This window comes from Chiloscyllium plagiosum, chromosome 16, assembly GCF_004010195.1.
Source record: "Chiloscyllium plagiosum isolate BGI_BamShark_2017 chromosome 16, ASM401019v2, whole genome shotgun sequence".
Taxonomy (NCBI): Eukaryota; Metazoa; Chordata; class Chondrichthyes; order Orectolobiformes; family Hemiscylliidae; genus Chiloscyllium; species Chiloscyllium plagiosum.
In genome coordinates, this window is record NC_057725.1 from 52723690 (window position 1) to 52746125 (window position 22436).

The 22436-nt window shown below is 41.1% G+C and overlaps 1 protein-coding gene across 1 annotated transcript in view; it reads left to right on the plus strand.

Annotated features, from left to right (window-relative positions):
- LOC122558100 (receptor-type tyrosine-protein phosphatase eta-like) overlaps nucleotides 1-22436 on the plus strand; it is a 125563-nt gene that overhangs the window by 98904 nt on the left and 4223 nt on the right. The window contains exons 23-28 of the mRNA XM_043706419.1: nucleotides 2115-2205; nucleotides 4748-4821; nucleotides 6753-6887; nucleotides 8426-8545; nucleotides 12192-12352; nucleotides 18814-18949. Of these exons, the coding sequence (XP_043562354.1) occupies nucleotides 2115-2205; nucleotides 4748-4821; nucleotides 6753-6887; nucleotides 8426-8545; nucleotides 12192-12352; nucleotides 18814-18949 (717 nt within the window). The remainder of the gene's footprint in view (nucleotides 1-2114; nucleotides 2206-4747; nucleotides 4822-6752; nucleotides 6888-8425; nucleotides 8546-12191; nucleotides 12353-18813; nucleotides 18950-22436) is intronic.

The window sequence follows — 22436 nt, forward strand, 5'->3', positions numbered from 1 at the left end:
TTCTCCTGCTCCTTGGATGCTGCCTGACCTGCTGCGCTTTTCCAGCAACACATTTTCAGCTCCTCCTGAGGTTCCCAGGATAACCAAAACCAATAGCCAGAAATTTGGTTCAGTCCATCTGAAGGCCCTTGGGATTGCCCAGGCTACGGACTTTGTCAACATTCCAACAATAATACTATAAACATTTGCTTCACACCACTCCACACTGCTAACCAAGCTGTTCCAGTACAGTTACAACACTGTCATCTACCTGACAATGTGGAAAACTGATCATGTTTGCACTGACCACAAAAGAAAGATAAACATGACAAATGACCACCCTGTTGGTCTACACTCAATCATTGACAAAGTGATAGTTAGGATGGTCAACAGTGTTATGAAGCAGCACTTGCAACAGAATAACCTGCTCCCTGACACTCAGTTTGGGCTCCATAAGGGCCACATGGTTCCTGACTTCATGATCGCCTTGGTCCCAACCAGGACAAAAGAGTTTAACTTTACAGATGAGGTGAGTCATTGTCATTGACATCAAGATAAACGTTGAAGAAGTATGGCCCCAACAAAACTGGAGTCAGGGTTTGGGGCCGCTGGTTGGGCTAATGCTTGGCACAAGGAAAGATTGTTGGAGGTAGGTCATCTCAGTTCCAGGATATCCCTGCAGGAGTTTCTCAGGGTGGTGTGTTCCTTCACTGTGGTTGGGTCAAAACCCAGAAACCCCTTTCCTAATGGCATTCTGGTTACACCTACACCCCAAGGCTTACAACAGTTCAAGAAGGTAGCTCACCTTGACTTTCTCCAAGGCAACTAGGATAGCAATGAATGCTGACCTAGGCTGCATTGCCTACATCACAGGAAGTTGTATCTTTTAAAAATGCATTATTAAACTATTGGTCCCAAACAGTCATCACATCTTTTACCACATAGCTGAAGGAATACATGTAACTAAACTTGTCACATCAGTCAGAGTCTGCTCCACTTCACAATGGATGCTTTTAAATCAGGAAATAGATTGCTGAAGAATGCTGAATTATTCATTGTTGTTGTAAACCCAGTGAAGAAATCAGCGAGTCTAAATAGAGTCAGAGAGATATACAGCACAGAAACAGACTCTTTGGTCCAACTCGTCCATGTCGACCAGATATCCTAAATTAATATAGTCCCATTTTCCAGCATTTGACCCATATCCCTCTAAACTCTTTCTATTCATATACTCATTTAAATGCCTTTTAAATATTGTACCAGCCTCCACCACTCCCTCTGGCAGCTCATTCTATACACACACCACCCTCAGTGTGAAAAAGTTACCCCTTAGTTCCCTTTTAAATCTTTTCTCTCTCACTTTAAACATATGCCTTCCCCCACTTTTCAACTCCCCTACATAGGGAAAAGCTCTTGTCCATTTACCCTATTCATACCCATGATTTTATAAACCTCTGTAATGTCACTCCTCAGCTTTCAACACTCAAGGGAAAATAGCTCCAGCCTATTCAGTCCCTCTCTATTGCTCAAACCCTCCAAATCTGGCAACAACCTTGTAAATCTTTGCTGAATTGCATGCAGTTTTCCAATAGTGGCCTAACCAATGTCCTGTACAGCCATAACATGACCTCCCAACACATACACTCAATGCTATGACCAATAAAGGCAAGCATACTTTCTTCACTGCCTTATCTACCTACGACTCCACTTTCAAGGAACTATGAATCTGCACTCCAAGGTCTCAATGTTCAGCAACACTCCCAAGGACCTTACCATTAAGTGTATAAGTCCTGCTCTGATTTGCATTTCCAAATTGTAGCACTTTACATTTATCTAAACTAAACTCCCATCTGCCATTTCTCAGCCCATTTGATCAATGCTTAATATGCAAATAGTTACAAATACAAACAGAGTGGGATCTTAAGTCTATGGAATTCTTTGCCGCCTTTAATCTTCCCTTTAATGAGCAACTGAACTGTGGCCTTGGCCCTTCACATTTTTACTTCTTGAGAGAGGAGAAGTAAAAAATAAATCTGAAAATTTGAGACATTGCTTAAAAAGGTTTTAATATGTTTTTCAAATGGGAAGCCCAACTTCCTGAACAGACCTCTCACTCCAGGATCTCGCCTTTCTAGGAACTGAAGACAATTGGAACCTTTCAGTCAACGCAAGTCGCCCAGCAACCCCTGAACAAGCCAAAGAATCGTTATAATAATGTCTTGCCCTGTGAGTATCTGGTTCTCCAGTCAATCCATTTATCAGCCTCCCTTCACCCTTTTCTTACATAGCTTGTACATACTATATATATCTCTACTCCCTTCTCCTTCACTCAATTTTTTCCCTCTCTACCTGACCCCTCTCCCTGTTGCTTTGTTCTCTTCCCCTCCCTTCCTCTTCTCAATTTGTCTTTTTATTGGTTATTGGCTCTGCATTCTTGGATTGAGGGAAGCAAAAGCGTTGAGGTTGAGGCATGCAGGTAAGTCAGATACTAAAGTCCTTTACTTTATGGAGCGTATGTATGGAATTCTGCTTTTGATGCAAGGCTCCTTCTTACTGAGTTTCTGCGGTTTGCTGAGGAACAGGGTTTTGTGAATACTCAAGCATGAGTGCTTTTAGTGATGCTTTTAATTCTGTTGAAGTACTCAGTGATTGAATGCCATGTCTTACTGCAACCTATTCTCTGCTTCCACCATGGAACCACTCTGAGTGAAATGACTTTCTGTTACATGTTACAATGAATTGGTTTGCAAAGAAATTCACTGCAATACCTGTTGGTAGATGGCACAATGAATGGAATGTATGACTATATTCCACTGTACAGCCACCACTGATAGGACTGGATGTAGCCAGGAATGGTGATGATGATGGGATATTATCTGTCAGGTACAATTTGGTGAATATGACTCTGTCAGGCTGTTGCTTGATTAGTCTGTGAAATATCTCTCCCAACTTTGGCAGTAGGCCCCATATGTTAGTAAGGAAGACTTTGCAGGATTGACACGACAGAGTTTGACGCCATTTCTGGTGCCTAACTGATGCCAGGTGGTCCTTCCAATTTCAATCCTTTCTTGAGACATTTTAAGCACTTTGGTAGAACCAAGTGGCTTGCTAGGCCATTTCAGAGAGCTGTTGGCATTGCTGTGGTCTGGAGTCACGTGTAGACCACACCGGATAAGGAAGGCAGATTTCCTTCCAAAAAGGGCACTAGTCAACCTGATGTCAATTTTTGTAAAAGCATATTATTAGTTTTTTAATTCTACGCTTTTTTTAAATTCAAATTCTGTCACACTGGATTCTGAACTCATGTCCATCTGTGTTTTTGGATTGCTAATCGAGCAACAATCCCACAACACCACCTGCCTTGTGGATCAAGGTGATGCGGAGATCAGGACATACTGATAGACCGGTGATAAGTCGTCCATCTATTTCAGCGATGTACAATGTTTCGTGTCTATCCTCAGGATAATGTTGACATTTAAGGCAGATAATACCATTGCATTGGCTGTCAGACCAATTATATAAGCAATTGGCTTATCATGTGTGATCTGCACCACATTGCACCGGTTTCATGAGTATATTTCATTTAAGATTCAGAAGCGATGATATTTACACTTACATCAGTGCCAATCTTGACTTAGAGCACAAGTCATTTGGGTATATTGCTTAGATGGAAGTAAAGACTTCAGTTTTTCTAATGGTATCAATGAGATTTGTCAAACTGAGTGCACAAACTGCCAGAATTGTGTCTGCAAGCTTTTAATGTTGCAATTACCTGCTTCAACCTTATTGATGTCCTTGTTAGCCATTGATGGGAGTTTGGAATTGTGTTTGGCATAGTTCCTTGGTTGGTTTTCTCAACATATCTCTATGGAGAGTTGTGACACTTGGTTTTCGTGGTGCACTTAGCATTCTTGCACATTTTAACCCAATGTCATCTTGTAGAACATAGCTTATTCCTGTCACAAAATGCCTGAACATTGTTAGGTGGAGAGATTCTGCTATTTTACTGATCCTATTGACAGCTGCAATGTTTATTGCAGAGTCAAGCATCTTCAAATGTTGCCATCCTACTGCAACTGCTGTGAACTAGCTTCCTCCTCCTAGCACTGCATTGAATTAGAATTAGCTTTATTGTCACATGTACTCAAATGCGTACAGTGAAAAGTCTACAAGACACTGTTCATGGAGTTATCTTCAGTACAAAGGTACAGATTCTTAAGTACAAGTTCTTGGGGGAAATGAAATTAGAAAAATATAGAAGTTAAAATTTCAGCATTACAAATCATAGGAATAAATTAGAAAAACAAAACTTCAGAATTACACTCCTTCCAACCCAGGTCCCGCCAGCACTTAGTCTCTAGTCTATGCCAGGCCTTGACTCCAGATCATGCCAGCTTCATCTCAAGGCCAGGAGACTGCTCTGGGATCATCTCAATGCCACAAGTCCATGTTGAGGCCTCGCCGGCCTGCTGAGAGGGTACCACACCAAGCGAAGAGATTGCCACATCTGGCTGAGAGGATGCCACAGAGACCCAAGAGATTGCCATGATGGATCTGGGCCGAGGCCAACAGTCCGAATCGGGTGCTTTCTGTTTTCAAGTAAATACTGGGTTGTCATTGATTTGTTGCATCGTTACAACAAATACTTTGCCTAATGTCCATTGAACTGGTCACCCAAGACACTCTCTTATTTCTTATTTGTGTGCTACGTATTCTCTTACAAATTTATCTCTTGTGTAAAATAATCATGTTTCTGTGAAACTTTTAGATGATGCAAGTCGAGTTAAACTCTCTGTCACTGCAGACCCATCAAGTGATTACATCAATGCTAATTTCATGCCGGTGAGTTACATCAATTTATTGTAATGAAAGTCCAAAATACATTATTCTTGTTTGAACGTTTAGGTGCTAAAGTGGAAGGAAGAGGTGTAGCTTTAACTTGGATTTGTACGAATGTATTGGGTGACTGGGGAACAACATGGTTTTTAGTTTCATTTCAACTTTGTTCTGAGTGGTGTCAGCGTGACGAGAGATGTGTTTTATTTACAGGTACGTAAATGAGTTCTTTAAAATCCTTGAGAATAATTGGTAGCATTAGAGAAAAAAGAGTAGAAGAGAGGAAAAAAAAGTGAGCTGTTGCCTACCATCAAGGTGTTCAATGACACAGAAATGAGACAGAAACAACTTCATTTAGAAAGGCAGTATACAGGTTTCATTCAAAGACAAAAGATCTATGACAGCAGGTATGCTGTTCATTTAGCAGCAATGGTCCCTCTATTTTTTTCTTGACAATATGGCCCTCTGAAGTCCAAAATTTGAAGCCATTGCATTGGCACATCAATCGACAGCCATGTCATAACAGCCATGCAGCTTAGTACAAACGTTGGTTAGCAGTCTCCAAACAGTTCAGGAGGAACTGAGAAGGAGTCCTGAGTTCTTAAGTGAAAAGCACTTGAAATAGAAAGTTGCTGAAGAGATGAGTTTAAGAAGCACATGTTAAGTAGTAAATGACCAGAGTTTGTTTTAGGATCTCGGGAAAAAGATATTAAGACAATAGAAGCAAGTAAGTGGAGGAGTTTGCTGAAAAGAAGCATTCACGCTCGTTGAACAGGGAACTTTAACATGGAGACAAGCGTGACTATTCACTGACTGTGTGTAAGGAGGTTGTTGGAATAAAATGATTGTATCTTTCTCACTGATATTTGTAATGAGATCATTTCAAATAGTGAAACGTCTAGGATCCATTATTGAAAGTATATTGACAGCTTCTTGTGAAAATATTTACTAACTGACCTTCACAATAAACAGAGTAAAAATAAACCTTGTGGTCTATTGAGCAAGGTCTCACTCTGTGATCTGACTTGTTCAGTATTATTTTCAGATGAGATAATAAAGCTATTTAATGTTGAACTTGTATATCGAGTTATGCACAAACTTCCAAAGTCTAGATAACCTGCCATCAAGTAATCTTGATAACACCATGTGGAATTGGGACAAGCATTAGAATGTAGCAAATGGCTACAAAACACGAAACTGAAATAGAGATTTTATTCGGACTTGTAGAAATGGATGTTCCAAAGGAATTAGCAATGAATGATTTGGACTCTGATATCTGAAGTACAATATCGATGGGGTTTTTTTTTGGATTGGGAGATTTAAGTGATAGTCTACAACAAAATACAGAGGAACCTCAATTATCCGAACGGGCAGTGAGTATTTTGTTTGGATAATCAAATGTCGGATAACACGGTTTAATCAAGCATCGGGACCTTGCAATCTTGTCCGGATAATCCGAAATTCGGACGACTGAATGCTGGATAATCGAGGTTCCTCTGTATTAATGTTGATCATCTGTTGACTACAGTTTCTCTGTAAGAAATAAGGTATCACAATGTTGAGTGTCTCTAATGTTACAGCAATCTAGTTAATGAGTTATGATTTGACAAAAAATGCATTTTGTGGGTCATGACACTCATACAAGTCTGTCAAAGTGACACTGGATGCCACTGCAGCATCTACAATGACTGGTCCAGTATCATTCCTGATGAAGGGCTTTTGCCCAAAACATCAATTCTCCTGCTTCTCGGATGCTGCCTGACCTGCTATGGTTTTCCAGCACCCCACTCTCGACTCTAATCTCAGCATCTGCAGTCCTCACTTTTACCCAGTATCATTCATTGCCTGCTGCATTTTTATGATCATCTTTCTGATTGATTGTGCCATTTTTTCTGGTTCTCTATCATCTCTTAGCCCAATGTTCCATTTCTTTCCAGGGCTATAACTCAAAGAAAGAGTTCATTGCTGCACAGGGACCACTAATGAATACAGCCAGTGATTTCTGGCGAATGATTTGGGAACATTATGTGCCAGCTATCGTCATGCTTACCAAATGTGTGGAGCAAGGAAGGGTAGGTACAACATTCTCATGCTTACTGATCTTCAGAAGGTTTAATATTGCTTTGTAAATGTGAATCCACATTCCAGTCTTTTCACCAATCAGTAATGGAGTGTTCATATTTCAAGGCAGGCCCCAAACTCTTGATGTACCAGCCAATCCATTCATTCTTAAATCTCACATCATTTTTGCATGTAAATAAGACATTTTCATGACATTTGTTTTTTTTTAATTGACATTGTCATTGCTTCAGACATGAGGCCTTATAAATCAACCTCATGGGAATAATTTTTATCTTTGCCAACTGGGTGCTAATCTGTTAGAACAAATTGTCCACCAGTTGTAGCACTTGATCTATTACTATCCAATCAGTGATGATCACTACCAGAATATCAGAAGATGTGGCACTGATAATCACCACCAATATATCAAAAGAAAATTATACTCTCAAGGATAACTGGTCTTCAGGAAATTTCTCTGTCTCTTGTCCTTCTCCCACCAGACTCTAAATGTAAGGTTTTAAAGAAGGTGAGTCCAGGAGGACTACCTTTTGAGAAACTGACAACAAGTTTTACAAGTTGAAGACTTGTAAATAAAGTCTTGTAAAGTAGAATAAAGGCCACTTGGTGGTTGATGGTGAATCAAAAGGAGCTTTTCTGTGAGGCAGTTGATGGGTCTGAGAAATATAGGGATGCCTGAAGAGTCTCTGTGTGGAATCCAGCGATTGGATAAGCGTAATGTAGGTTGTGATATATTCAGCTCCATGTGGGAAATGTGTTTCTGTGCAGCAGTCAGGATATCCTGACCGGATCTCTGAGTAAAAGGTTTTCCTGAATAATCTTCTTCCTTAGTGACACCTTTTAATGGTCTGTAGCTTTTGACTTGCCAAAGCTATTGGATATCCTCTTAAGCCATGAGATGACTGAATAGGTCTCAGATCGACATCAGTAAAAAGATCACACGCCCTTTTGAACACATCAAGATGGATTAATATTTTAAAATGAGCAGCATCCATAATGGATGGCAATTTTACATGTGTGATGCCCCAAATGAGTCAGATGTTCCACATCAAAAAATATATCTAAGCATTGTACAGCTCCTGTCACTGGCCTGACTTACTGTGCCTATGAAGCTTGCATCATGTAGTTAGGTCATCACGACTTATGAAGGTTTTGTACTGATACCAATTATAGGGTACATAAAATTCACAAACTGTTCCTTCTTAATCTGAGGCATTTGTATGATTGATAGCTTAAGTGTATCATCGAGATAATTGCACATTTATTTTGCACTGAAATGTTTGTCTATTAGAGATAAAAATTATCACAGCCCAATACTAACATTACCTTTGTGATGAGACTCTGTGATGAACATTGAAGCTCTATTAAATTTATAGCCCAGCAATATCATTTCTGTTATGCACAAAAGGAATAAGAACATATCTCTATATATTTACATTCCACTCTTTGAATTTAATCAAAAAAAAGACTTCATCAGAATACTCTGAAACTGTCAGCTATACTTTATTTTTTAATAAATTTGTTATGCTAGGCAAAATGTGAGCAGTACTGGCCGACCGAACGCCCTCTCATCTTTGAAGACAAAATTGTTACTTTGACATCGGAAATAGTTCTCCAGGACTGGACCATCAGGGACTTCACAATAGTAAAGGTAAGTAGAGTTAGGAACTTCCCATGTGATGGAGAAATTCAGACTAAAATAATTGAATCACTGACCACAGCTTAGAATCTGATAGCAGACAATGAGGTACACAATGCAGCAAAGGAGGAGTCATGGAAACTACAACTGCTGTCATCAAGCAAAACGATAATTTAATCTCTGTCATAATCACAACAGCCAAAAATATTTTATCTCATTGTCTGGAGTATTAGGAATGCACACTTGCAACTCCATCACCCTCCAATTGCTTGGACAACCCCTGCCCTTCATAGCCATGTGCCTAGAAAGGTGTCTGAGTATCTTGGGAGGTACCTGGTGTCAGATTGATATAGACATCATGAGCTAACATAGTGTTCACACAGGCTGATCTTCGCTGATTAGATTCCATCCTGATGTGGGCCCAAGTGTTAGAGTGATGAAAGTGTGTGATTTAACGATATATAAAAACTTCTTTTTTATATGTTTGAATTTCAAACCAGTGGCATATGGGTGTTGATCATTGTTTTATGAATAGGTTAAAAATTAATCATTGTTAGTATTTCCAGAACTCTCATTTTAAACCAGTTTGTGCCTCCTGGAATGTTTATGGAGTTTTGTTTATACTATCAGGGACACAACTGGTGAAAGAACACATTATGCTATTATTTTAGCAGAATTTAGGATTAGGAGTGTTTTTTTACAAATTCAATACAAAAACTTTTGAATGATTTGGCAGAGACTTGCCTGGGGTCAGGAGCACTCTAAAAAAGTAGATTACTCAGAGCAGTTAACAAAATAAGTTACCTCAGTGAAAGAGTATAATTTGCAAAACTTCCAGATCAGGAATATTTGGTTTGTACTTCACAGGTGGGCGGCACGGTGGCACAGTGGTTAGCACTGCTGCCTCACAGCGCCAGAGACCCGGGTTCAATTCCCGCCTCAGGCGACTGACTGTGTGGAGTTTGCACATTCTCCCCGTGTCTGCGTGGGTTTCCTCCGGGTGCTCCGGTTTCCTCCCACAGTCCAAAGATGTGCAGGCCAGGTGAATTGGCCATGCTAAATTGCCCGTAGTGTTAGGTAAGGGGTAAAGGTAGGGGTATGGGTGGGTTGCGCTTCGGCGGGGCGGTGTGGACTTGTTGGGCCGAAGGGCCTGTTTCCACCCTGTAAGTAATCTAATCTAATTACTAAAGATTATAAAAAAACTGAGAAAGTCTAAGCTCTTAGTTAACAAGGGAAAAGGCCTCACAGTTCACCCTTGGTGGTCATTTTGGAAGAACTTGTGTTAGACAATGCAGAATATTAACTTATTTTAGTTGTTAAAAATCACACAACACCAGGTTATAGTCCAAAAGGTTTATTTGGAAGCACTAGCTTTTGGAGTGCTGCTCCTTCATCAGGTGATTGTGGAGTAAAAGATTGTAAGACGCAGAATTTAAAGCAAAAGTTTAAAGTGTGATGTAACTGAAATTATATATTGAAGAAGACCTGGATTATTTGTTAAGTCTCTCATCTTTAGTCTGAGTACAGCAGCAACAACTCTCAAAACACCACCCAGAATAAAAGCATACTGCCTGATTGACACCATCTTCAACCTTCACCCCCTCTATCGCCACTACTGCACAGTGGCAGCCATGTGTACCATCTGCAAGTTTCACCACAGCAACCCACCAAGACCTTTTTGACAACACCTTCCAAACCTACCACCTCTACCACTTAGAAGGACCAGGGCAGGAGGGCACGGCCACCTGTGATCTCTCCTCCAAGCCCCATATCATCATGAATCATTATATTCCTTCAGTGTTATTCCTGGAACAAGCTTCAGAACAGCACTGTGAGTACACCTACACCACGTGGACCTAGCCAGTCATATTCACATTCTATGAACTATGACTCATGATTTGGAGATGCTGGTGTTGGACTGGGGTGTACAAAAATTTTAACTATGAACTGTGAGAGTTGTTGGTGCTGTATAGGCAAGTGGAGAGTGTTCCATCACACTCCAATTTGTGCCTTGTAGATGATAGAGTTAAAAGAGAGAGTGCTGAATAGGAGTGGAACACGAAACGTTCAACATAGCCTATAAAAAGGCAGTCATTATAGCCAGAACTGGACAGGCACCAATAGCAACAAGATTTATTTAAAAGCACTGAGTTGAGTTAAGGATAAATCCCTCAACGAGGGAACAAGCTCAGCCCAACAGACGAGGGTGGTATTTGATGGAAATTGGTTGGGCCTTCATTTAAGGAAAAAGTGGAGAGACCTCAGAGGTTCTTCCTGCCTGCCCCCCGAAATCTACAGCTTTATGGGAAGGTCTAGAACATGCTCACACTTGCTCTGACTCGGGCCATTAAGTTTAAGCATTGCTGCCTGCCCTGCCACAACTTTGAGGTCTGTATCACTGCTACCTGCTTTCCTGATTGGCCTCCTCCCAGAGGTGTGTTTTTCCATTCCTCCCATCCCACTCTTCCTCAAGAAAACTCTCCTTCCCAACACCATGGGCCTCCCATCTCATAAGACGCTGCACCATTGTCCTGTTAATCCTGGTATTGCCTCCTGGTACTATGGGCAGTGCCAGCACTAGTCATCCTCACAGTGATACTGCTGATAAGATTCAAGTAACATACAGAAGTAGCATCAGAATGCACAGGACTCTGAAGCAGAACTTGCTTCCGAACAGATGTGTTCATCACATCGCTCTGGGGGGCAGGATGGGTAACCCTCCTGCCTAAGCTCTGTCCTGAGTTGATGAGGATACAAACATTCTTGACGTGTGAATGGAATACAATTTACCAAAGGTCTGAGAGCTTTACATGGATTGGGTTAATTAGAATAATCTTCCTCAAACTTCTGTTCTATTTTGGCATGTTGGATCATGAGCAGGATTGTAGGAGGTTTTGAGGAGCTGCAAAATCACATTGGACCAATGGCAGTCACTCTGTTTCACTCAACACTGTGTATGAGCCGAGCCTACTAAGAGTAAGCGTTAAGTATGTTTCACTTGGACACTTAGGTCATATAGATTATACAATCCAAATGCCCGCACAATCACCTCCTTTAATGTTAAACCCTAACAATAGCTTATGTGACCAATTGCCATCTTTATGCCAATTGCACGTCTCTAGAACTTTTGTTGTCTCAGGAATTGATAAAATTCTCTTTCAGATGCTTTAACAGAGTCAGGCTTTAATGCTTATTTGGCAGTCTGTTTCTTAAATCAAGGATAACTAAGTATAAATAAATTATGTATTGAATTGAAGTTATCACATGATGTTTCCAAATCAGAATATATGTCCTTTGATTTTCCTGCCTTGTTGCCAGATAAGATAGCTCTCTAGATGGGCACAATTTCTTCTCTGAATGAGAATAGATGCAACTTCCTGTATCTAAATGCTCAGTAGCATAAAGAATGGAACTATCTTCTTTGTTACCTTTGAAGTCATGTGTTGCTACTTTAGTGTAGCGGAATATAACAAAAAGGGAAGTTTGTACATAATTCAGTAACTGGTAGCTACAAAGTAGTTATTTGCCTTGGCTTTACCAATTAGATCTGTGCTATTATTACAGATTATCGAGAGGGACAGATTGTATATTTGTTTCTTGTTTGTGTTTGCCTGTTCAGTTCTTCCGATTATGCCATCTGCTTCTTCCTTTCCTACAGGATAAATCTGGAGAGAAACGTGCTCTCCGGCATTTTCACTTTACAGGTTGGCCTGACCATGGAGTTCCATCCACCACTGGAGTCCTTATTGAGTTCCGGAACCTTGTGCGACAGTACATCAATCAGTACCCAATGAGTGGACCCACTGTAGTCCACTGCAGGTAATGAGACCACCATTCTACTGCTGTGTCAATACCATGTATTCAACATTGAATGTTGTATATTGTACCTTTGCACTGAAACATTAGGGTCTGCACAGTCAATCTTTATCTGTCCATTTCTGCCTTTTTGACATCGAGGTTGATGCAATATTGCTGGACAAATGAATGTTTTTATATCCCTGTGAACTAATCTAATTGTGAATGGAATGGAATGATGTGCTGTCTGCCACATGATGCTACCAAGCAAAGCAGCTGAAGAACCACTGAGACACTCCAGGATTAATCTTAACAAAAAACTTTTAAAATAAAAGTTAGATGGGGTCAAATAGAATTTAAGTGTTTCTATGCGCTCCCTGAGAAGCGTTCAGATCTTTGGAGCCCCACACCTATCTGTAAGATTTAGCAACTCCATCTTGCCTGGACCTTCCTTTCTGCTGGCAACTTTCCTGGTGCCGGGTAGCTCTTTATTTCCCAGTCTTAGTTTCCCCCCATTCTATACCCAGGTTCAACAGCAATAATATTCTATTCATCAGGTAGGTAGCTTAGAAATGATGTCCAAATGAAGTTTATATGAACAATATTTGTATTTATATTCAAATTTAATTAAACGTTTCAAGGAACAACACAAAGGTTACTGAAAGAAATTTCACGTGTCTCAACCCTGGTGGGAATATTGTGCTGGAGCTTGATCCCCACTGTGCCATGCATGACATGTGAAATATGACCTTTGTCACCTCTGGGATGGTTAATACCTAGCTGTCACCATCATCTAAGATAAAAGACACTCTCACCAGATTTTTTTTAATCAACAAACGAGAAAATGAAAAAAAGTTATTTATTTTAGCAAACCTATTCCCTAACATTTAGCAAAGCTTTATACTAATATGCAAACTTAAGTTATACCCACGTTAAACCCAAAAATTCCATAACCAAAAGAGAAAATGCTAGAAAATCTCAGCAGGTCTGGCAGCATCTGTAAGAAGAGAAAAGAGCTGACATTTCGAGTCTAATTGACCCTTTGTCAAAGCTTAAAAAAGGGAGGTATTTATACTCGGCTGAGAGAAGGTGAGTCATGGCTCCAGACGCAAAGGTAGCAATAAAGAGGTGATAATGACAGTGCATAGAGAGATTATAGGGAGATTAGGAGCTGTGAATGACCAAGGCTGAAGCCAGTGCTATGTGATAAAATACATGGGGGATGGGTGAAGCAGAGGCAAAATGGAAAACAGGGGAGAAGGGTAGCAAAGGGGGAAGAGGAGAGGAAAAAGGTGATGAGAGAGTGGGGAGCGAGAGAAAGAGAGACCATCAAGAAATAAGAGGCAAAGAATAGTGAAAAAAATATATTTAAAAAAATGAAATGAAATTACGGAGCAGAATGAAAACAGTGGGGTTGAGATGGGATAATCATCTGAAGTTGTTGAATTCAATGTTGAGACCGGCAGGCTGTAACGTGCCGAGTCGGAAGATGAGATGCTGTTCCTCCAGTTTACATTGAGCTTCAATGGAACATTGCAGCAGGCCAAGGACAGACATGTGGGTATGGGAGCAGGATTGTGTGTTGAAGTGGCAAGCCACGGGATGGTCCGACCTGATTGCATACAGACCGAAGGTGCTCAGCAAAGCGATCACCCAGTCAGCGTTTTGTCTCTCCAATATAGAGGAGACCACATTGGGAGCAACGAAGCAATAGACCAAATTGAAAGAGGTACAAGTAAAATGCTGCTTAATCTGAAATGAGTGTTTGGGATCTTGGATGGTGAGCATGGAAGAGGTAAAGGGGCAGGTGCTGCACCTTCTGCGATTACATGGGATGGTGCCGTGTGTGATGGGAGAGCTGTTAGGTGTGATGGAGGCGTGGACTATGTTGTCCCAGAGGGAACAATCTCTATGGAATGCAGACAGGGGGAGGGAAGGGAAGATGTGTTTAGTGGTGGCGTCGTGTTGGAGTTAGCGAAAATGGCAGAGGATTATTCTTTGCATGTGAAGGCTGGTGGGGTGAAAGGTGAGATCAAGAGGGACCGTATCCTTGTTCTGGGATGGGAGGGAGGGGGTGAGGGTCGGGTGCGGGAGATGGTTGGCACGCTGTCGAGAGCCCTGTCAACAACTGTAGGTGGGAAGCCACGGTTAGAGAAGAAGCACATATTAAGAGCACCACTTTGGAAAGTGGCCTCATCAGAACGAATGCGGCGGAGGCGAAGGAGCTGAGAGAAAGGGATAGAGTCCTTACAGTACGGAGGGTGAGAAGAGCTGGAGTCCAGTTAGCTGTGGGGATCAGTGGGCTTGTAATGGATACTAGTGGATAGACTATTGCTGGAAATGGAGACAGAAAGGTCAAGGAAAGGAAGGCAAGTGTCTGAGATGGATCAGGTGAAGGTGATGGAAGGGTGGGAACTGGAAGCGAAGTTTATGAATTTTTCCAGGTCAGGACGAGAGCATGAAGCCGCATCGAAATAACTCAACAACTTCTCCTTCAACTCATCCCATTTTCTCCAAATCAAAGGTGGAGCAATGGGTGCCCGCATGGATCCTAGCTATGCCTGCCTTTTCATGGGGTATGTGGAACATTTCTTGTTCCAGGCCTACCCGGGTCCCCTCCCACAACTGCTTTATCGGTACATCGGTGACTATTTCGGTGTGGCTTCATAGTTCAAAGTCTGAACCAAAAGCAGAAATAAAGTGACTTGCTATCAGTTTTTGTCCATTCTTTAGTGGTGATATCATATTGTTGACCATGCCATTGTCCAAATCGGTAGCTGCTCAGTTGCTACATGAAGAGAGCAATTTTACATGCTGCCAGGCTTGACAATCTGAATCATAGTGATCTATTTCCAAATAAGATATATGTAGCCCTTGCATACCAAAGGATATCTTGGGTCCAATGATTAACACCTTGGTCAAATAAATATGTTCTAAGGAGTGACTGAAGAGGAAAGGTGAGGGATGAGGTGAAGGCTGAGAGATTTAGAGTGAGAATTTCAAAGCCTATGACTTTCATGGCTGAAAGGGCACTGTCAATAATTGAAATCAAGAGTGCTTCAGGTGAGAGTTGAAGGCATGTAGAGATATCTTTTGGCTTGCAGGGCTGGCAGAGATTACAGAGGGTATGGAAGGGAGAGATTGTGGAAGGAGTTGTAAAAAAAACAGTGATTGAGGTAGTGCTTAAACAAGAGACAATGACCAAATGATTGATAAGTAAGTGGGACTTGATGCAAGTTATGACAAGGACCGAGAGCTTTGGATAGCCTTGACTTATGTGCAAGGCCAGCCAGAATCTAATGGAATCATCAAGTCTGGAGATGACAAAGTCGTGTCATGATGAGATTTTCAGCAATGAATGAGCTGAGGTAGGACTGGATATGTGCGATGTTGCAGAGATGGGAATGGGAGGACCTACTGATGGTATAATGGAAGTAACCTGATCAACCCATCTCAAGGTCAGATATAGCGCCAAGGTTGTGATCAATGTGTGACCCACACAGACAGTTGTCAAGGCAAGGGATGGTGTGACTGGATTTTTAAGAATTAATTTGCATGATGCAGGCAATGTAACAAGGCAAGCTCTTGTTCACTTCTAATTCTCCTTGAGGACCTTGATGAAACAGTTTCTTGAACTGCTCTAGTCTGTCTAGTACAGGTTTACTCACAGCACAGTTGGACATGGAGTAGACTTTACAGTAGGAATTGAAAACAATGCCTTTGGTCTTCCCGATATGTAGTTTGAAGGAATTTATTTTTGGAAAAGCGGTTTGACAATTTTGAGACTGTAGAAGGATTGAGTAAGGTGATGTGACCGATGAGTCAGACCTGGATGCTGTCAGTATTCCTGTGGAAACTGATGCTGTGTTTTAGGGTGATGTAAGGAGCAGTTTGTAGATGAGAAATAGAAGGGACTAAACATGGATCCTTGGGGAACACCAGAGGTAAGGGTGTTGAGATAAAGAGAAGCCATTGCAGATGATAATCTGGCAACAAAGGTCCAAGCAGGCCAAACAGAAAATTTTAGTAGGTGTCTGCTAAAGATTGTGGGATCAGATTTCAGTCTACTTGTAGAGGATTTCTGCTGGAAGATGAAGTTAGCATTAACGTACAGCATTGTATTGCTCGTGTAAAGATGTTCTGGGAAGTGGTTTTCCTTGCATGATTTTGAAGGCAGGGGCTACAAAATAGGAAAGTGGCAATGAGTGAATTGAAACTGTTTTTTTTATCCGAGGTAGCTTCAGTCTGGGGCTGTGAAACCACTTGGCAGCAGCAGAAAGCCAATTAATGTAGTTCGAGAAAGAATTAGTAGGGATTTCCCAATCTTCTGGATCCCCACCCTCAGTACTTCACAAGAGGCAAATACACAGCAACTTGACATTTACATGTGATCTGATCTTTATTTACCAAGTTGGTAAAAACAGTGATCATTCCCAGGCAAAGCTCTGGCATTGCTGCAGTCTCTGGTGAACTTTCCTTCACCTTTGGTTGCCTTAGTCAATTTTGCTGCAACTACCATTTCAGCCACAGTGAAGGTTGCTCACTACCTTTTACATTACAGAACCTGAAGGACCTCATGACTCCCCTGATACCTAAGCCCACTCACTGACTCTAACTGGTTTATTGGACCAAATGCAAGCAAATGAGACTAATTTAGTTTTGGAAATCTGATCAACATGAACGATTTGGACTGAAGAGTCTGTTTCTGGGTTGCATGACTCTGTCAATACTTGAGGCAGATTGGTAATTGGGTAATAGTGAAGAAAGTTACCTCCGATTTACAACGGGATCTTGATCAGATGGGCTGAGGAGTTACAGATGGAGTTTAATTTAGATAAATGTGAGGTGCTGCATTTTGGTAGAGCAAATCAGAGCAGGACTTACACACTTAACGGTAAGGTCCTGGGGAGTGTTGCTGAACAAGGAGACTTCAGACTATGGGTTCATAGTTCTTTGAAAGTGGAGTCGCAGGTACAAGGATAGTGAAGAAGGTGTTTGTATGCTTGGCTTTATTGGTCAGTGCATTGACAACACTAGTTGGGAGGTCATGTTGCGGCTGTACAGGGCATTGGTTAGGCCACTGTTTGAATACTGCATGCAGTTTTGCTCTCCCTGCCATTGGAATGATATTGAGAAACTTGAAAGAGTTCAGAAAAGATTTACAAAGATGTTGCCAGGGTTGGAATGTCCAAGCTATAGGGAGAGGCTGAATAGGCTGGGGCTATTTTCCTGGAGCGTCGGAGGCTGAGGGGTGACCGTCTAGAGGTTTACAAAATTATGAGGGGCATGGATAGGGTAAATAGCTAAGGTATTTTCTTCGGAGTGGAGAAGTCCAAAACTAGAGGACACAGGTTTAAGGTGACAGAGGAAAGATTTAAACAGGATCTAAGGGACAACTTTTTCACGGAGAGGGTGGTGCATGTATAGAATGAGCTACCAGAGGAAGTTGTGGAAGCTGGTATAATTGTAAGATTTAAAAGGCATCTGGATGGGTATATGAATAGAAAGGGTTTTAGAGGGATGTAGGCCAAATGCTGGCAAATGGAACTCAACTAATTTAGGATATCTGGTCGGCATGGATGAGTTGGACCGATGGCTCTATTTCTGTGCTGTACAACTCTCTGACTCGAAGTCTTTGGCTGCCTCCCATAAGATTGTGCATGAACATCCACTGAGTGATTGATCCAAAAATGGTCCCAATGTGCACAAATTGTCAGAGTCTGAAGAATCAGTATTTACAGCCACTGCTGATCTGAGACGTCAGGCAAGGAATTGCACAAACAAATTGTGAAGCTGGGAAGGAATTATAAACTATATTTGTTTCGATCATACTGTTTCCACTGGTTTATTCCTGGTTACTCAGTACTTCAGTTCTGTGTGGATTACCATTGAAAGGTTCCCACATTATATATTTCCTTGGATTTTTTTTTTGTGCATCAATGTTAGTTCTGGGAACTAGAACTCCTCCTGTTCTCTTTGGTAACATTTAGGGTGTCACTTTAAAGTGGTGCAGCAAGATAGAAGACAGTATTTCCCCAAAATGCAGCCACGACTGCATCAATATTGCTGTTGTCATCAACTTTCTTGTATCCAATATCTTCACTACTGAAAAACTTTCCAAGAGATATTGGTGTGACTTTGTTTTCCCATTTCCCTTGTAACTTGCTGAGTGACATTACCAATTTATGTTGTTTTTGGGCTATTCTTGTGCTGTAAGTCTGCTTATCAAGCATTAAAGTCAGCTCAAATTAATTTCACAAAGAACCCTTGCAGTGAACTGCCTTCTGTCACATAGTCCGGACTATTTTAAACCTTTGCACCAGAAGTGAAGGCTCAAACTTAACCTGTTCTGGCATTCTATTTCTCGTGAAGTAATTTTCTTCCTTTCATTGGTAACATGGACGGTGTGGGCTGGCTAATGGGATAAAGATTTGACTATCCGTCACATTTGCAATGTGGCTAAATTTTGATCTCCTTTTTGTCAGTGCTGGAGTTGGTCGAACAGGGACGTTTATTTCCATCGATCGTGTGATTTATCAGATCGACAATGAAAGAAAGGTTGATATCTGGGGGATAGTTTATGAGCTGCGAATGAACCGGCCACTGATGGTACAGACTGAGGTAAGGTACCAAGCATCGGAGAATAATGCAAATGTCCATCTGTGCACAGAGTCAGGGTCATAAAGTCTGGAGATCTACATTGGCACCAATCAATGAGAATCTCAAGGTTTTTTTCTCCCCCACAGCTAGGGATTAATGAATAAGGACGCAATAAAATGTAGCATAAAGGCCAGTTCTCATTGTCTTCCACTAATAATCCCAAGTCGTACTTGTGCTTTTATTTCTTCCTGGTTTGAGTCCAGTAATGCAGGCAGTTTAGTTCATGTTTTTGTCTTATCCACAGCTTGATGTTTATACAAAATAATGGGAACATTTATTTCAATGATTTTTATGGAGCCTCAATGTGACATACTGTTTGATTAATTGAACTTCCGGCTACTTGTTTTCCATGCAATTATTACTGAAATAGTGTAGATGACATTGCTAGCTGATCATAGTATTGAGAAGGGTTAATCCAGGACACTCTCAATATTGCAAGAAGTCAATCAGCACCCTGTTTTATGACCTGATACATGGTTAGTTCAAATTTAGTAACTTCTCACAGTCAGTATGATATGCTACTGACTATCTCTACTTTCAAGGATTGTCTCTACTCCAAGTCAGTATGTTCGGGGTGAAACCATTAGGATCACTTTATTTGTTGCTTTATCCCTGTTGGGAATGTCAGCATTGCTGACAAGCATTTGTCGTCATCCGTAGTTGCCCTTGAACTGATGTACTCACGGACATTTCAGAGTGCGGGTAAAAGTGAATCGCATTGCTGCAAGTCTGGAGTCATTTGCAGACCACACCCAATAAGAACAGCATATTTCCTTCCTTAAAAGATATTAATGAACCAGATGGACTTTTTTTTACAACAAATGACATAGGTTACTCAGTCACCATTAGGCTAGCAGGCCCCGAGTGGACTACTCTCCTCCTCCTCCTGACTGACTTCACAGCAAGGTCCACATTATATTGACATCGCCCATTTTTACTTCATGACCACTTCTCAAAATGTTTACTGGAGTGCTACATTTTAGGCTTAACTTCACTGCTTCTGTATTTTTACACTGTTACCTGATATCTAATCTTAGCTGAGCCCCAATTTCCTCCAGCTAAACATTAGGAAGATTAAAGCCATCATGTTTAGATAACATCACCCAATTCTGCTCCCCTCTTGAGCCTATGACTTGAGCCAAATGTAACCTTATTGTCCTATTTAACTCAGATCCAATTTTCTGGTCCCATTACTTCTCAATTACCAAGATCAACCAGCTCCTTAACATCCATCATCTGCGCATCTGCCTCAGGTTAGCTTCTGCTGAAGACCTTACATCCCTTGGTAACCATTGAAACAAGCCTACACTAATGCTGTCCTGACTGGTCTCTGATCTTAACTATCCATTAACTTCAGCTCATCTGAAAGTTTATTTCTTCTGACGTGGTAGAGAGATAGAGATAATGTTTTCATTCATTTAAGACAATACAGAATTGCAAGTCATTATAAATTACATCTGCTGCTTTACCATTCCTCACTCACTGGCTAATTATCGACATGTGACTCCAACCCCAAAGCAATGTGGTTGACTCTTAACTCCATCTGAAATGACCCTTGTAAGATCAGTTGTTGGATATTTAGAGATGGGCAAAAATGCTAGCCTTGCCAGTGAGGCTCATATTCCATGAAATAATGCAGACAAAAAGCTAAGTGGCTCCACAAATATTTTCAATGAGCTTAAGAAATGACACAACCCCCTTAACACTACGTTGACTGCTCCAAGCTGTAAACTTTAATGTCAATTTATAGCATACTCAGAATTTTCTAATACATGTCCACCCAACATTCATGATGGGGGTAAAGTCTGTACTTGAATATGAGAACTGGACTTATCGTCCTATAGTGATTGGTAATTATTGCTTTCCTGAAAACTATCAACCAAAACATGGCCAGTTTCCATCCTAATACCCTGAAGCGCTTCAGGAGTCATGCTGCACCAGGAAGACTTCTCTCTCTTTCACCCTCCCAATTTCTGCATAGCTCATCCTAGACATTTTCAGCTATGAATTACATAGTCCCTTCACTATGGCCAGAATTTATGAAGAATGCATTCTTTATGTATGCTAAATGCTAAGTGTGTATAAACATTATATCTATCAAATCCTTTAATGATTTACTCCAAACTGCTCATCCACCTGTTCATCTTGTGCTTTCAGTTAATTAATAATTTACTTCTGAGCTAATAATTTGCTGCCTTTACTGCTGTATTTATATTGTTTCAATTTCATCACCTTCAGCCACTAACTCAAAGCAAACTGTTGCAGCTATATTTTCCTTATCAGTAATGTAATTCAGCCACCTCCCTTTTGTATTCATCTGAAATACTTTATACCCTCTCAGTTCCAGCTCTTGATCACCTTCCACTGTCAACCCTATCTCTGAAATATGAACAGGATCAATGTTCTTATATGTGTCTGAATCCAGTACTAGATTTCCCTACGGTCTCCGCATTTATATAACAACATTTCTGTCCATCCTTGAATGTTTTTGTATCATTGTCGTGTTACTGCTGTATTTGATTTTTTTATCTTTGAACTGATTTGTTTGCCCCCTTCTCCTTGTCTTACCAGTTAACGTTGTCCCCTCAGCCCTTCTTCCCGTCCTTATGAGAAAAGTTAATGCTGAGTTTCATTTGGGAGGCCTGTGGTAGGATAGATGGTCTGTCTAGAAAAATGAGTGATAGTCTATTGGAGATTAATTTTAATCTTGAAGGCATCAATCGAGATTTGAGCGATTTCCTGACATTGCAATCCCACCTCCTGACTGATGGTGCCTGTCCACACTATTTTCATGGTTGGATGGCAGCGGGTTCGGGTCACTGAAGCAGATCTGAGACTGGAGCAGAGGCTGAGGTGGCCAGATTCAAGAGGCCATTGGCACACCGGCCCAGTAGAAGAAAGTGAGTGGCCCCTACAAATGGCCCCTTTAATATCCATGCTGTCTTTGTCTCCATATACTCAACCCTCCTACCCCCTTTCAGCTCCCACTGTCCCTTTCATCCCCCACTCTCGCTTTCACTCCATTGCACCTTCTCACCCTTCACTTCCCAAACATCCTTCAGCTTCCATTACCCCTTGACCCCCTCATACCCACTCCTCCAGTTTATATTACATGCATCATTCATGAGCACTGTACTAACAAGGGGAAGTCTGAGAAAGGCATAAGTCTGTCAACAAAAAACTACTTCAAAATCCATTTGAAAAAATCAATTCCCTTAATAGCAAATGAAACTCAATAAAACCAAGTTCATAGCCTATTTCATAAACATGTCAATAATCCTGACAAAGCTGAATCTTGGTGGGTTTGAAGTGTAGCCAGATATTAGCAGTGAGATTCCATTGAATAACTATATGAACACAGTTAAAAATCACACAACACCAGGTTATAGTCCAACAGGTTTAATTGGAAGCACACTAGCTTTTGGAGCGACGCTCCTTGTGGAGGGCT